The sequence below is a fragment of the Anastrepha ludens genome, chromosome 6 (assembly GCF_028408465.1).
Source record: "Anastrepha ludens isolate Willacy chromosome 6, idAnaLude1.1, whole genome shotgun sequence".
NCBI lineage: Eukaryota > Metazoa > Arthropoda > Insecta > Diptera > Tephritidae > Anastrepha > Anastrepha ludens.
This window is the reverse complement of record NC_071502.1, coordinates 37,720,894-37,733,689: the sequence shown is the minus strand read 5'-3', so window position 1 is coordinate 37,733,689 and position 12,796 is coordinate 37,720,894. Positions and strand designations below refer to the sequence as shown.

At 33.9% G+C, this 12,796-nt stretch overlaps 2 protein-coding genes across 2 annotated transcripts; both read left to right on the top strand.

The window, feature by feature from the left end:
- Window positions 1-2,068: 2,068 nt before the first annotated feature.
- Window positions 2,069-4,851, top strand: LOC128867616 (transcription factor grauzone-like). Its single transcript, XM_054109026.1, has 4 exons — window positions 2,069-2,534; window positions 2,589-3,562; window positions 3,632-4,013; window positions 4,075-4,851. The coding sequence occupies exons 1-4, from the start codon at window positions 2,403-2,405 to the stop codon at window positions 4,267-4,269; spliced, it is 1,683 nt and encodes a 560-aa protein (XP_053965001.1). The 5' UTR covers window positions 2,069-2,402; the 3' UTR covers window positions 4,270-4,851.
- A 1,818-nt stretch (window positions 4,852-6,669) lies between these two features.
- Window positions 6,670-8,890, top strand: LOC128865844 (transcription factor grauzone-like). Its single transcript, XM_054106223.1, has 4 exons — window positions 6,670-6,881; window positions 6,936-7,909; window positions 7,969-8,350; window positions 8,412-8,890. The coding sequence occupies exons 1-4, from the start codon at window positions 6,750-6,752 to the stop codon at window positions 8,604-8,606; spliced, it is 1,683 nt and encodes a 560-aa protein (XP_053962198.1). The 5' UTR covers window positions 6,670-6,749; the 3' UTR covers window positions 8,607-8,890.
- Window positions 8,891-12,796: the final 3,906 nt, after the last annotated feature.

Genomic DNA, 12,796 nt, shown 5'->3' with positions numbered 1-12,796 from the left:
ATTTCGCATGCGTATTGCAGTCATAACTTTTGCAACCTCAGTAGACGTTGTGTAAAGAGGAGCTTTTTCCAAATTTCTCCTATTTGGATAGACTTCCACTTTTAAGCCGACTCCGAAGGCAGATATTTTTATGGGGGGCTTTTTCATGGAAGAAATACATTCGGAGGTTTGCCATTATCTGCGGAGGGGAGGCCGCTAATAGAAAAAATTAAAGATATTAATACTAATTTCTATCAATTTGGTGTTTCATGTACTCAGACTCGAACCAACGCACTTCCAAATGGTAGTCACGTAAAATTCGGCTACAGTGGCCGCGCTCACTCATTTAAATACACCTTGAAACTAAACATGGCAAACTTTAATATAATTCATTGAAGTATAATGCTGAAAACAGTGAAGACCGCACGGAATCCCTTACCGCATGCCCTTACCGTGCACAAAAACTCAGCCACCGAGAACAACAGCGTTCTTTTACAAGAATGATAGAAAGAAGATTGCGCCCATCAGAGCGTACGTGACGTCACGTTTGCAGAGTTGTGCAGTATTGCCAACCATTTTCTCTTCGCAATAAATTTAGTGCTTTTTTATACCGAAAATGCGACAATTTTTAAGTTTGGTGTTTGTTTCTTTTTGTTTTTAATTTAAGGCTACCGAGACTTTAGGTTGAAAAAAAAACTGTATTATTACACAAAAGAAGTTTAAAAAAGGCCACTCTGAGAAGATTTTAGTGCTAATGAACATTTTTTTACTCTTATAAAATTTGATAATATGAAAGTGTAAATTTAATTTTTGGCTCCATTTAAGGCTATGCAAAAATATTAAATGCCCCTCTCTCAACTCTTCTTAAGATTGAAAACCTTTTTACACATTTTAAAAAGCCTTTGAATTTATTGAATGCGAATTGAAACCATAGAGGTGTAATCGTTTCTTCCGGTCATCAATCCTTAGTGAGACATAGAGCATCATAGTAAAAATAAGCAACAAAATACCAGAAAATACTAAAGAAACCATACTGACATTTTTGCAAAAAGAGTACCTTACCTAGTGGCATAACTTCAAATATAGCAAAAAAGTCGTTCCCTTAACAAAAGAGTTTCGCTTAACAAAAAAAACTCATAAATTAAATTGTACATAAGCATAACACATTTATTTAAAAAAAACGCACATTCTACAGACAATTTGTCACGCATACAAAGTTCTTACTTAACACAATAAAAATTTCGTGATTTTCTTTAAATGGGCATTTAGTGCGTTTTTATATCCAAAGCTAGGCAACTCTGCAGTAGCGAGAGAGAGATTTGACTGCCGAAAGCAGAAGAACACCAACAACACCGGCAATCGCGGGCAATGCCACCAGATGTTAAAAAAAAGTAAAGCTAAATAAAACTGAGTGAATTATTTAAATAATTATTAAAAAATTTATATTTTACAAAATTATAAACATGACATTTTAATTAGAACAACTAGAAAAATGTCATGAAGAAAGAACTAAAACTCCGAGACACAAAATAATAAAAATAACAAAAAAAAATGATAAATCAAGTTACGAAAATGATAATCTGGCTATACTGGAGCTAAAATCACGTAACTAGTTGTCAAATTCGCTGAGCGCAAAGTAACGGGACCACGATGGGCGCCATCTCATTATTCTTTGCATCATGGTTCTTTTAATTGCATACATATTTTCACAATACATCGGTTTGTGTGTGTATGTGTTTGGTTGTATCTACACAATGTTGCCATTGATATTTTTGCTTACACACTTTTTCACACATCCGCGTTATCAGTTACAATTTTTCATTGTTTAATAAACCAAAGCCAAAAACCAACAAATGCAAATAGTTCATTTATCTATAATTAACATTATTCAACAGTATTTTTAAGCTATTTTAACAAAAATTATAATTTTTCTAAGTTTATTTTCTAAATGATTTCGAAATGTACGGCTTGGCAACACTGTGTGGTGAGAGAGCAATCAGCTGAATCGGAATTACGGAATTTTTTTAATAATCGTGGAATAAAATCTACGGTACTACGATACGGAAGGAAGGAACTTTTCGTTTACATGGGGTTCTCATTAGTTTGATCGAAACAGCTGTGTCGGAATTGCGTTTACGGGCTTCACTGTTTTTAGCATAAGAAAGCGATTACATATCGATCGCCAGACACTTAGTACTTGAGGGTAAAATATTTTGAATCGAATTACATAATATACAGCATGGAAGTTTAAGCAAATAAGAAAATCGATAGCGTCTAATAAATCGATATAATGAAATATTTTATTTTACAACCGATACTATTGAAAAGTGATCGATAGTTTTACAGCTCTAACTTGTGCATTATTCGTGTCTTGTTGGAAAAATCAAAACAAGTTATAAATTGGTTTTTATTCGCTGTACGGTATGTTTTATGAGCAATCGTGCTTATTGTGCTTGGAAAACACCAGCGCAACTGATGGTCGAATAAATATTGATTCTCAAGATCCGCAATCAGTAAAGATTCGTGAAGCAATTAAACATCATTTTAGAGAAGAGGTAAAATTTCCTGGAGTAGAAGTTATACTCTTTCACAAATATTTCATCTTATAGCTCGGTATGATACCCTTTTTAACAACCAAAATAGTGTGCAACCAATGTTGGGAATTGGTACAATCATTTGATGAATTTTATGTTCGTGTAAAAAAGGCGCACTTAGCAGCGAGCGACAAACTTAAATCTTTGCAAGAGTTGGAGATAGAAGTAAAAGAAATTAAAGTAGAGACAGACACATTAGACGAGTTAACTTCTCTTCCAAAACATAAAAATAAACACTCACGCGGTCTCGAAAATGTTGAGGAAAATATAGAGAAGGAACTAATTTCCTTACAAGGAAACGGAGATAAGAATGAACAGTTGCATAATGTAAATATAGAAAGTTTTGCTATTAAGAGTGAAGCTGTACAAGATGATACACTGGATGCAAATTATTCCCCGCAAATATCAGAAGACGAGAGTGAATCAAGTAGCTCAGTGTCAGAAAGTATTGTAAAGCTGGAAGAGGAAGAGATATTGGACCGTGCACCGCATAAAATATTGCGAACTAAAGGAAGGTCAAAACAAAAGCGAACGCAGCAAAAGGGAGAATCAAAGAAACAGAATGAACGGCGACATAAAACCAAAGACTATGATGATTTTATTGCACAAAATTTTAAATTAAACTGTTTTCTTTGTCAAAGATCTCTAACAGATTTCAAGGAACTAAAAAATCATTTTCGCGAACACCACCAAACCAACGGATATGTAAAATGTTGTGGCAAGAAATTACTTAAGCGAGGTGTGCTCGTTGATCATATTCATGTTCACAACAACCCAGAATACTTCAAATGTCAACACTGCGAGAAGGTATTATGTGATCGAAGTGGTTTGGAAATGCATTTGCAGTATTTCCATGGTTCCAGAGAACGTACTTATCATTGCACTATTTGTTCTAAAGGCTTTTTCAGCCGAAAAGTTCTCACTCGACATTGTCTAATACATGCTCCAGACGAACAGAAAAATGTTAAGTGCGAACAATGTGATAAAGCGTAAGTGAAAGAATTGTAAAAAAATTTTCTTGTCAACTTTTGCAAAATTTTATAAAATTTTACTTGCAGATTCTGTAATCAATATAGCATGAAACAACACTTAGCGCTAGTTCATCTAAATTTATATGCGAAGATATGTGATATTTGCGGCAAAGCTTTAAACGGAAAGGATGCATTTCGACGGCACCAGGAGAAACATGCTGGTATACCTGCGCCCTTTGTGAAGTGTAATTTATGTAATACAGAACTTAAGACGAAATACGGACTGGCCCGACATATGAAAACAATGCACACCGAGGAGTATCAAACTCCCCAAGTCTGCCCAATTTGTTCGAAAGTATCTCCAAATCTTCGAGCACATAGAAGGCACATTGAATATGTGCACGTCGCAGAAAAAAAACATGTTTGCAAACTTTGTGACAAAGCATTTAAATCGACGAAAAGCTTACGAGTAATTATTATTAACATATTTTGTTGATGTATTTAATAATTAACATTTAACAATTCTATAGGAACATGTGGCAACACATACAGGAGAAGTTTTATGTACTTGTACATTTTGCCCTCAAACGTTCAATTCTAAATCGAACATGTACACTCATCGCAAACGACAGCATCCAAAAGAATGGGCAGAAAAATGTACAAAGAAAAAAATCTCCACTGGAATAGTACAAAAGATTCAAACTGATTTGAGCTCCACAATATAATCTTCGTTGCAGACGACGTTCATAGAGAAGTCTCAATGGGGAAAATGCATGGAATTTGGAGGGGTACTTTTTTCGCATACTGATACACTAAATACACATTTTAAACAATACTTAACAGCAAGATACTCGGTTTCCACGATAGTCGGACTGTAACTTCAACACCATTCCCCGTATATGTATGGGGAATATTTATGCTGATACAACAACAGCAAGAGACTGAATTGTCGTTTCCACGACAGTCGGTTCTACGTTACCGAAACGACCCGGATTTATATCCGGCCAAGGACTGTCACTCCAGCAGCATTCCCGGTATGTAAATATGGGGAATGTTTATGATGCCACAACAACAACAACAACAACAACTGAATTGCTGAAATTTTGCAGCAGTTTAGTAGAACTCGGTATTTAATTAGGAACAAAGAAATTTAACGCTGTAAGCTAGTTACAGGTGCTTTTTTAATATGGCCATTAATAATATTTTTTTGTTTTTTCCTATTTATTTGTCATTCCATTATAAATATATTTTTGAATTATTTTATATTTCCTTACTTATTCAATAAAATTGAAAAGTATCATTGAAAACCACGTCTTCTAAATTCAATAGTGGCTATTAGTATCGCTATTACAAAGAGCAAATCTTCGAAAAATATACCACCGGTGTAATTAGTTAAGACTTTCGTTCCAATGTTATTAAATTCCTTCAACCAAATAAAATTAATTCCTTCACAGAGAACTGCTTCATACAAGTGCAAAAAATTAATTCCTTCATAGAGAATTCCATCATACAAGTGCTTCATACACGCAAAAAACCAGTGCCCATACATAAATACATATTTATATATGATATACGCACCTGCAAATATTTAAATTTATACTTACATATATACATTACGATTCGCTGAAAATACTCAAGTAATCCAGCGCCGAAAATTATGAATCATTAGGCGTGAATTTTTTCCCTATAATTCCCTTAGATACCTTTTTAGGCATTTAGTATTATTTGGCGGAAAAAGGGGCGTGCAGGTGGGTCTAAAACTAAAATTACTGGGCAGGTGGAACGCTTGATGATCCGAAAATTGGATCAAAACCCGAGAATTTTCTTGAGAAAACTTGCAAAGCAGCTTAACGAGGAGTGAGGTATTGTTGTCTCTCATGAAGCCGTTCGTTAAGCCATACAGCACCACAAATATCCATCGAGACCAGCACGCAAGAAACCATTGCTGTCTACACAAAATGTAGAAAAACGGCTGCCTTTTGCTTTGAACCAGAAGATTATTGGGACGACGTTATATTTTGCGGCGAGACAAAGATACTGCTGTATGACAACGATGGGCCGACTAAGAGTATAGCGCGAGCCCTTGATAGCTTTACAAAATCGAAATAAAACTCACGGTTAATTTTGGAAAATTTTCCGTTATAGTTTGGGCTTGCATTTCAAATAAAGGTGTAGGGAACCTTGCGTTTATTGGCGGCACAAAGGACGCCATATAAATATATTTAACAAAAAAACTTAGCCGGCAGTGCTTAAAACTTTGGGTTTATCACTAAGAATAAACCAAATTTTAATTTTTACCAAGATAACAATCCAAAGCATAAGAAACATAATGTGCAGATATGGCTTCTCTACAATTGCGGTAAAGTTACAAATATACCAGCCCAGAGTCCCGACATAAACGTGATTGGAAATTTGTCGGTCTTTTTGAAGAAAAGTGTCCATAAAAGATATCCAAAGAATGCAGCAACATTAAGAACTGCAATAATGGAGAAATGGCAGACTATACGTTCACGACATAAAAAATTGGTCCATTATATGAAAAAGTGCCTGCAAAATGTTACTGAAGCTAACGGTTATCATACCAAATATTAAATTAATCAACAAATTATGTATTCTCATTATGACTCTGCCAATAAGAGTCGAACTAGTGTGATATTTGATTTTGTTGTTTTTCCAAAGAATTTGAAGTTTTTTATTAATTCCCTAAAATGCTGTGAATAAATATGAATCCGTACAAAAAAGAAGTCAAAGATAAATAAAGAGTGATACTTTTTGCTATGGCAGTGGAAAAATTTAATTTATTTTCAATGTCAAAACTCATTATTGACATGCTGTATTTACATACATACATATATTGATGCATTCATATGCCCGGAGCCGTAGGAACTCACCGTGACAAAAATTTTCGTATTTAAAAAATATTGGTATATCTGTATTTCTATAAGAACTATTCCAATATGACTACTTATTTTCGAATGGTCGTCAGAGATTTCTTCAATCTCAGATGTAAATTTTTGTTATCGTTCGAATTTTAATAAATAAAACATCGATAACGCCAAATAAGTCGATATATTGGAAAAAAAAATGTTACAACCGATACTATTGAAAAGTTATCGATAGTTTTACAGCACTAACTTGTGCATTATTCGTGTCTTGTTGGAAAAATCAAAACAAATTATAAATTGGTTTTTATTCACTGTACGGTATGTTTTATGAGCAATCTTGCTTATTGTGCTTGGACAAAACCTGCGCAACTGATGGTCGAATAAATATTGATTCTGAAGATCTGCAATCAGTAAAGATTCGTGAAGCAATTAAACAACATTTTAGAGAAGAGGTAAAATTTCTTGCAGCAGAAGTTATACTCTTTCAAAAATATTTTATCTTATAGCTCGGTATGATACCTTTTTTAACAACCAAAGTCGTGTGTAACCAATGCTGGGAATTGGTACAATCTTTTGATGAATTTTATGTTCGTGTACAGAAGGCGCACTTAGCAGCGAGCGACAAACTTAAATCTTTGCAAGAGATGGAGATAGAAGTAAAAGAAATTAAAGTAGAGACGGACACATTAGACGAGTTAACTTCTTCTTCAAAACGTAAAAATAAACACTCACGCGGTCTCGAAAATGTTGAGGAAAATATGGAGAAGGAACTAATTTCCTTACAAGGAAACGGAGATAAGAATGAACAGTTGCATAATGTAAATGTAGAAAGTTTTGCTATTAAGAGTGAAGCAATACAAGATGATACACTGGATGCAAATTATTCCCCGCAAATATCAGAAGACGAGAGTGAATCAAGTAGCTCAGTGTCAGAAAGTGTTGTGAAGCTAGAAGAGGAAGAGATATTGGACCGTGCACCGCATAAAATATTGCGAACTAAAGGAAGGTCAAAACAAGAGCGAACCCAGCAAAAGAGAGAAGCAAAGCAACAGAATGAAAGGCGACATAAAACCAAAGACTATGATGATTTTATTGCACAAAATTTTAAATTAAACTGCTTTCTTTGTCAAAAGTCTCTAACAGATTTCAAGGAACTAAAAAGTCATTTTCGGGAAAACCACCAAACCAACGGATATGTAAAATGTTGTGGCAAGAAATTACTTAACCGAGGTGTGCTCGTTGATCATATTCATGTTCACATCAACCCAGAATACTTCAAATGTCAACACTGCGAGAAGGTATTATGTGATCGAAGTGGTTTGGAAATGCATTTGCAGTATTTCCATGGTTCCAGAGAACGTACTTATCATTGCACTATTTGTTCTAAAGGCTTTTTCAGCCGAAAAGTTCTCACTCGACATTGTCTAATACATGCTCCCGACGAACAAAAAAATGTTAAGTGCGAACAATGTGATAAAGCGTAAGTGAAAGAATTTTTCTTGTAAACTTTTGCGAAATTTTATAAAATTTTACTTGCAGATTCTGTAATAAATATAGCATGAAACAACACTTAGCGCTAGTTCATCTAAATTTATATGCGAAGATATGTGATATTTGCGGCAAAGCTTTAAACGGAAAGGATGCATTTCGACGGCACCAGGAGGAACATGCTGGTATACCCGCGTCCTCTGTGAAGTGTAATTTATGTAGTACAGAACTTAAGACGAAATACGGACTGGCCCGACATATGAAAACAATGCACACCGAGGAGTATCAAACTCCCCAAGTCTGCCCAATTTGTTCCAAAGTATCTCCAAATCTACGAGCACATAGAAGTCACATAGAATATGTGCACGTCGCAGAAAAAAAACATATTTGCAAACTTTGTGACAAAGCACTCAAATCGACAAAAAGCTTACGAGTAATTAATATTAACATATTTTGTTGATGTATTTAATAATTAACATTTAACAATTCTATAGGAACATATGGCAACACATACAGGAGAAGTTTTATGTACTTGTACATTTTGCCCTCAAACGTTCAATTCTAAATCGAGCATGTACACTCATCGCAAACGACAGCATCCAAAAGAATGGGCAGAAAATTGTGCAAACAAAAGAATCTTCACTGGAATAGTACAAAAAAATCAAAGTGATTTAGGGTCCACAATATAATCTTCGTTGCAGACGACGTTCATAAAGAAGTTTCAATGGGAAAAATGCATGGAATTATGAGGGGTACCTGTTTTGCACGCTGATGCACTACATAAACATTTTAAACAATATTTAATAGCAAGAGACTGAATTGCTGAAATTTAGCAGCAGTTGAGTAGAACTCGTTCCTCCGACAGTCGGTTCTACGTTACCGAAACGACCCATATTTACTATATATGCGGCCAAGGACTGTCATTCCAGCGGCACTTCCCGTACATGTATGGGAAATTTTTTTGCTGTTACAACTCGGTTTTTTCTAATTTATTTTTCATTCCATTATAAATTTCTTTTTAAATTATTTCATATTTCCTTAGTTATTGAATAAAATTGAAAAGTATCATGGAAAACCACGTCTTCTAAATTCAGTAGTGGCTATTAGTATCGTTATTTTAAAGAGCAAATCATCGAAAAATATACCACCTGGACTTTCGTTACAATATTTTTAAATTCCTTCAATCAAATTAATATCCTCATAGAGGAATGCTTCACATAAGCGCGCAGAAAGCCAACGCGCATGCATAAATGCATCTTTATAAATGCACACGATCTTATAACCAAGATGGCATACATACGTACATACAGATATGCGAAGTTGTATACTATGTACATATGCGGTTGCGTGGACTTGACATAGAAAATTATTATGAATCGCGGAAAATGCTCTAGTAATTCAGCGCACATTCATAGACAAAGCATTGTGTCGAAAAGTATGAATTATGAAGCGTCAAAAAAATTTTATCAATTTTAGAGCCACATACCTGCCTACTATCAGTGAACAAAAATAATTGTCTCGAAATTTTCTTTGGTATCGAAATGTCCAGGACAGAGCTTTGTTCTAAGTTACTTGTTGCTATTTTCTGCATCTTACTGTATGCTTCTGCGTGTACTTGACGCATATATTCCAATATTGTCTATTTTCAAAAAAAAAATATTACAAAATTAGTCGTTAGTGATTTTTTTAAATCTTAGATTTAGTTTGCTCAAGCGAATCAAGTCCGTCGCGACTAAAAGAAGTATGGCCGCTGCGACTGCGTCTTTGACTGTGTTTTGTTTTGGAAAACATATGCATGTTGAGGCAAATAGCATTGTTTGCTGAGATTTTAAATATGCATTAATAACCAATAAATGCACAAAATTAATCTACCCGTTCACATATGGCAGATTACCTGCAAAATTGACAATCAGCTGTCAATACTGTTGAGAAAGGTTTTTCTTCATAAAAATTATTTTGGTGGAATATTTCGGTGGTGTTGGTTTGTTTAATTATTACTAACGACATGAAGAAAAGACAAGAAAGGAATAGCTAATTTAATTGTGCAATTGGCTGCTAATAATAAACAGTTGGAGATAAACCGTAAACGACGTTTACTGAGGATTCAAACAATTATGGCAGCAATACGCATTCGAAATTTGATATTACATTTTATAACAAGTAATAAGAGGATACACGCTTTCTTTCTGTTATATGAATGCATACTAATAATACCTAACAAAACCCTGTTTTCTTTGCTCTTATCCATTTTATTTAGTTTTTACTTTTACGTTTTTCTTTACACTCGTAAAAATAATGATCTAGTACACAGAAAACACAGAGTTGTAAGTGAAAAAGTATGGTTATTATCTAGGATTATTTTATAATCGCAGATTTTGGGAGAGAAATTTTGTATCGGAAATATCCCTTTTTAATTACGGATTGGGAGTTAAGCACGAAAAAAGTAGATCATCTACTTATATGTGAACGTATTATTATTAGCATCAACTCCAAAACGTCGTCATGGATGTTCTCATCATCAAACGATTACAGAGGTTTCTTTACAGTTTCTGAGAATCGCCTTAAAAAAGTGCAGTGTTGGAATTGAGCAACTGACATTCCCATATAGCAATAATATTCAAGATAACCAGCAAGTTAAAAACTATTAGTTATACTACCTATAGGTTCTCAAATGAATACTGTTTGAGACATCATTCAAAGCTTGACCATGTACATTTGTATGCCAAAATATGTGACATTTGTGGAAAATCTTTTCACGGTGGCAAAGCATTTCGGCCACGCCAGAGGTGACTTCAGTGAATCAGAATCACTGAAGTCACTAGTTGAAATTATACGAGTATGACTCTGAAATCACGAACAAGTAGACGTCACATGAAAGTAATACACACGGAGGAATATCAAGTGCAGCAGGTCTGTCCCATTTGCTCAAAAGTATTAGCAATTCTTCATTCGCATTAAACACATTTTGGCAAAACTTTCCTTTACTACCACGATATATTTAAATGGCGCGATTTTTATTCCAAATATTCAGTATTTGTAAAAATATTTGGTTTTGTAGTATATATGTATATTTGAAATCAAAAATGCGCCCCTATAAATAATAAAAATAATAATAAAAGAATCGTTCCCTTTTGGTTGACTGGGGTTTTGTTATTTCGCTTTGTTCTTCTCTCTCTCATCGTTCGTTTGACAGTTCGCTCCTCACATTTATTCTGCACGGTATTACAAATGGTTAGAAGAACATTTGTAATAATAGAATTTTAATAGAATTTGGAGTATTATTTAGTAAAATTAGGGTAAAACTTTCCTTTGCTACCACGATATATTTGAATGGGGGGCGGAGAGGGAGGGGGCGTGGCACCACCCCCCACGCCCATTAGAAAGAGCAAGGTCACACCATTATAACTGAAAGTCCCAACCTCCTAGTGTCCCTATAGAACCCCCAGGACAAATTTAAAAATTAGGTTTTTTCCGACCGCATTTGCAGTTTGTACTGAAACACAGTTGAAGAGAAGAGTATACAGCAGTCGTCAACCCAGCAAGCATTTAACTTAGGTTTTATATTTCATAGCACTTATGAAAACGTTGTTTTATCGTAAAAGTTATGAGTGCCGATGGCGAAAAGTTAGGTCAAAAATTGTCCGATTTTGCATTATTTCACCATTTTTATAAAATTTTTTTTTTTTTGTAAAAATATTTGTTTTTGTAATATACATGTATATTTGCAATCAAAAAAGCGCCGCAGGCCGCGCGATTTTTATTCCAAATTTTCAGTACTTGTAAAAATATTTGGTTTTGTAATATGTATGTATATTTAAAATCAAAAAAGCGCCGCAGGCGAAAATTTGGACTAAAAATCGCGCGATTTTTATTCCAAATTTTCAGTATTTGTAAAACTATTTGTTTTAGTAATATATATGTATATTTAAAATCAAAAAAGCGCCGCAGGCGAAAATTTTGACTAAAAATCGCGCGATTTTTATTCCAAATTTTCAGTATTTGTAAAACTATTTGTTTTTGTAATATATATGTATATGTGAAATCAAAAAAGCGCCCCTATAAATAATAAAAATAATAATGAAAGCATTGTTCTCTTTTGGCTGACTGGGTTTTTCTTATTTCGCTTTGTTCTTCTCTCTCTCATCGTTCGTTTGACAGTTCGCTCCTCAAATTTATTCTGCATGGTATTACAAACGGTTAGAAGAACATTTGTAATAATAGAATTTTAATAGAATTTGGACTATTATTTAGTAAAAATAGCTTTAAATCGAATCTTAATGTAATAAAGAACGTTTATTTATTTATTTATTTTGTTACTTTTCTGTGTTTGTATTTAAGTGAAATAAGCGTCTGTAATAGGGCACTTTTTCAAGCTTATGCAAAAAAGATGCATTTTTAACGTTAAATATTGCTATTAATTCTTAATTTTAATTTATAAAAAAAAATTTATATAAAACAAAAGGCTGATATAGTGATTACATTTGCGTGTTATAATTTTTAAATTCGGTCCACGCACTTAGACATTATAAGCATGGTAGAAATGGAAAGCACAGCCCACATTTTAAATACATACACCACAGAAAACAAACGTATATGCAAACTTTGTAACAAAACCAAAAGACAAAAAATTGAGAATTTTAACATTACAGTCGATTTTACGTTACCGAACGACTCGAATTTTTATCCGACCTAGAAACGCCACTTTATCAGCTTTCTATATTTTGCCAAACGTTTATCTTAGGAATACATTTTTATTCCGGGCAATACGGGAAGGAACCTGTTAAAAAAATTGTGGCAACTTTTCAACATTTTGGCAACCATACAAGTTGCTTACCTTCATTTAAACAATCATCTCTTCATTGGCGCTGAGATAGATCTT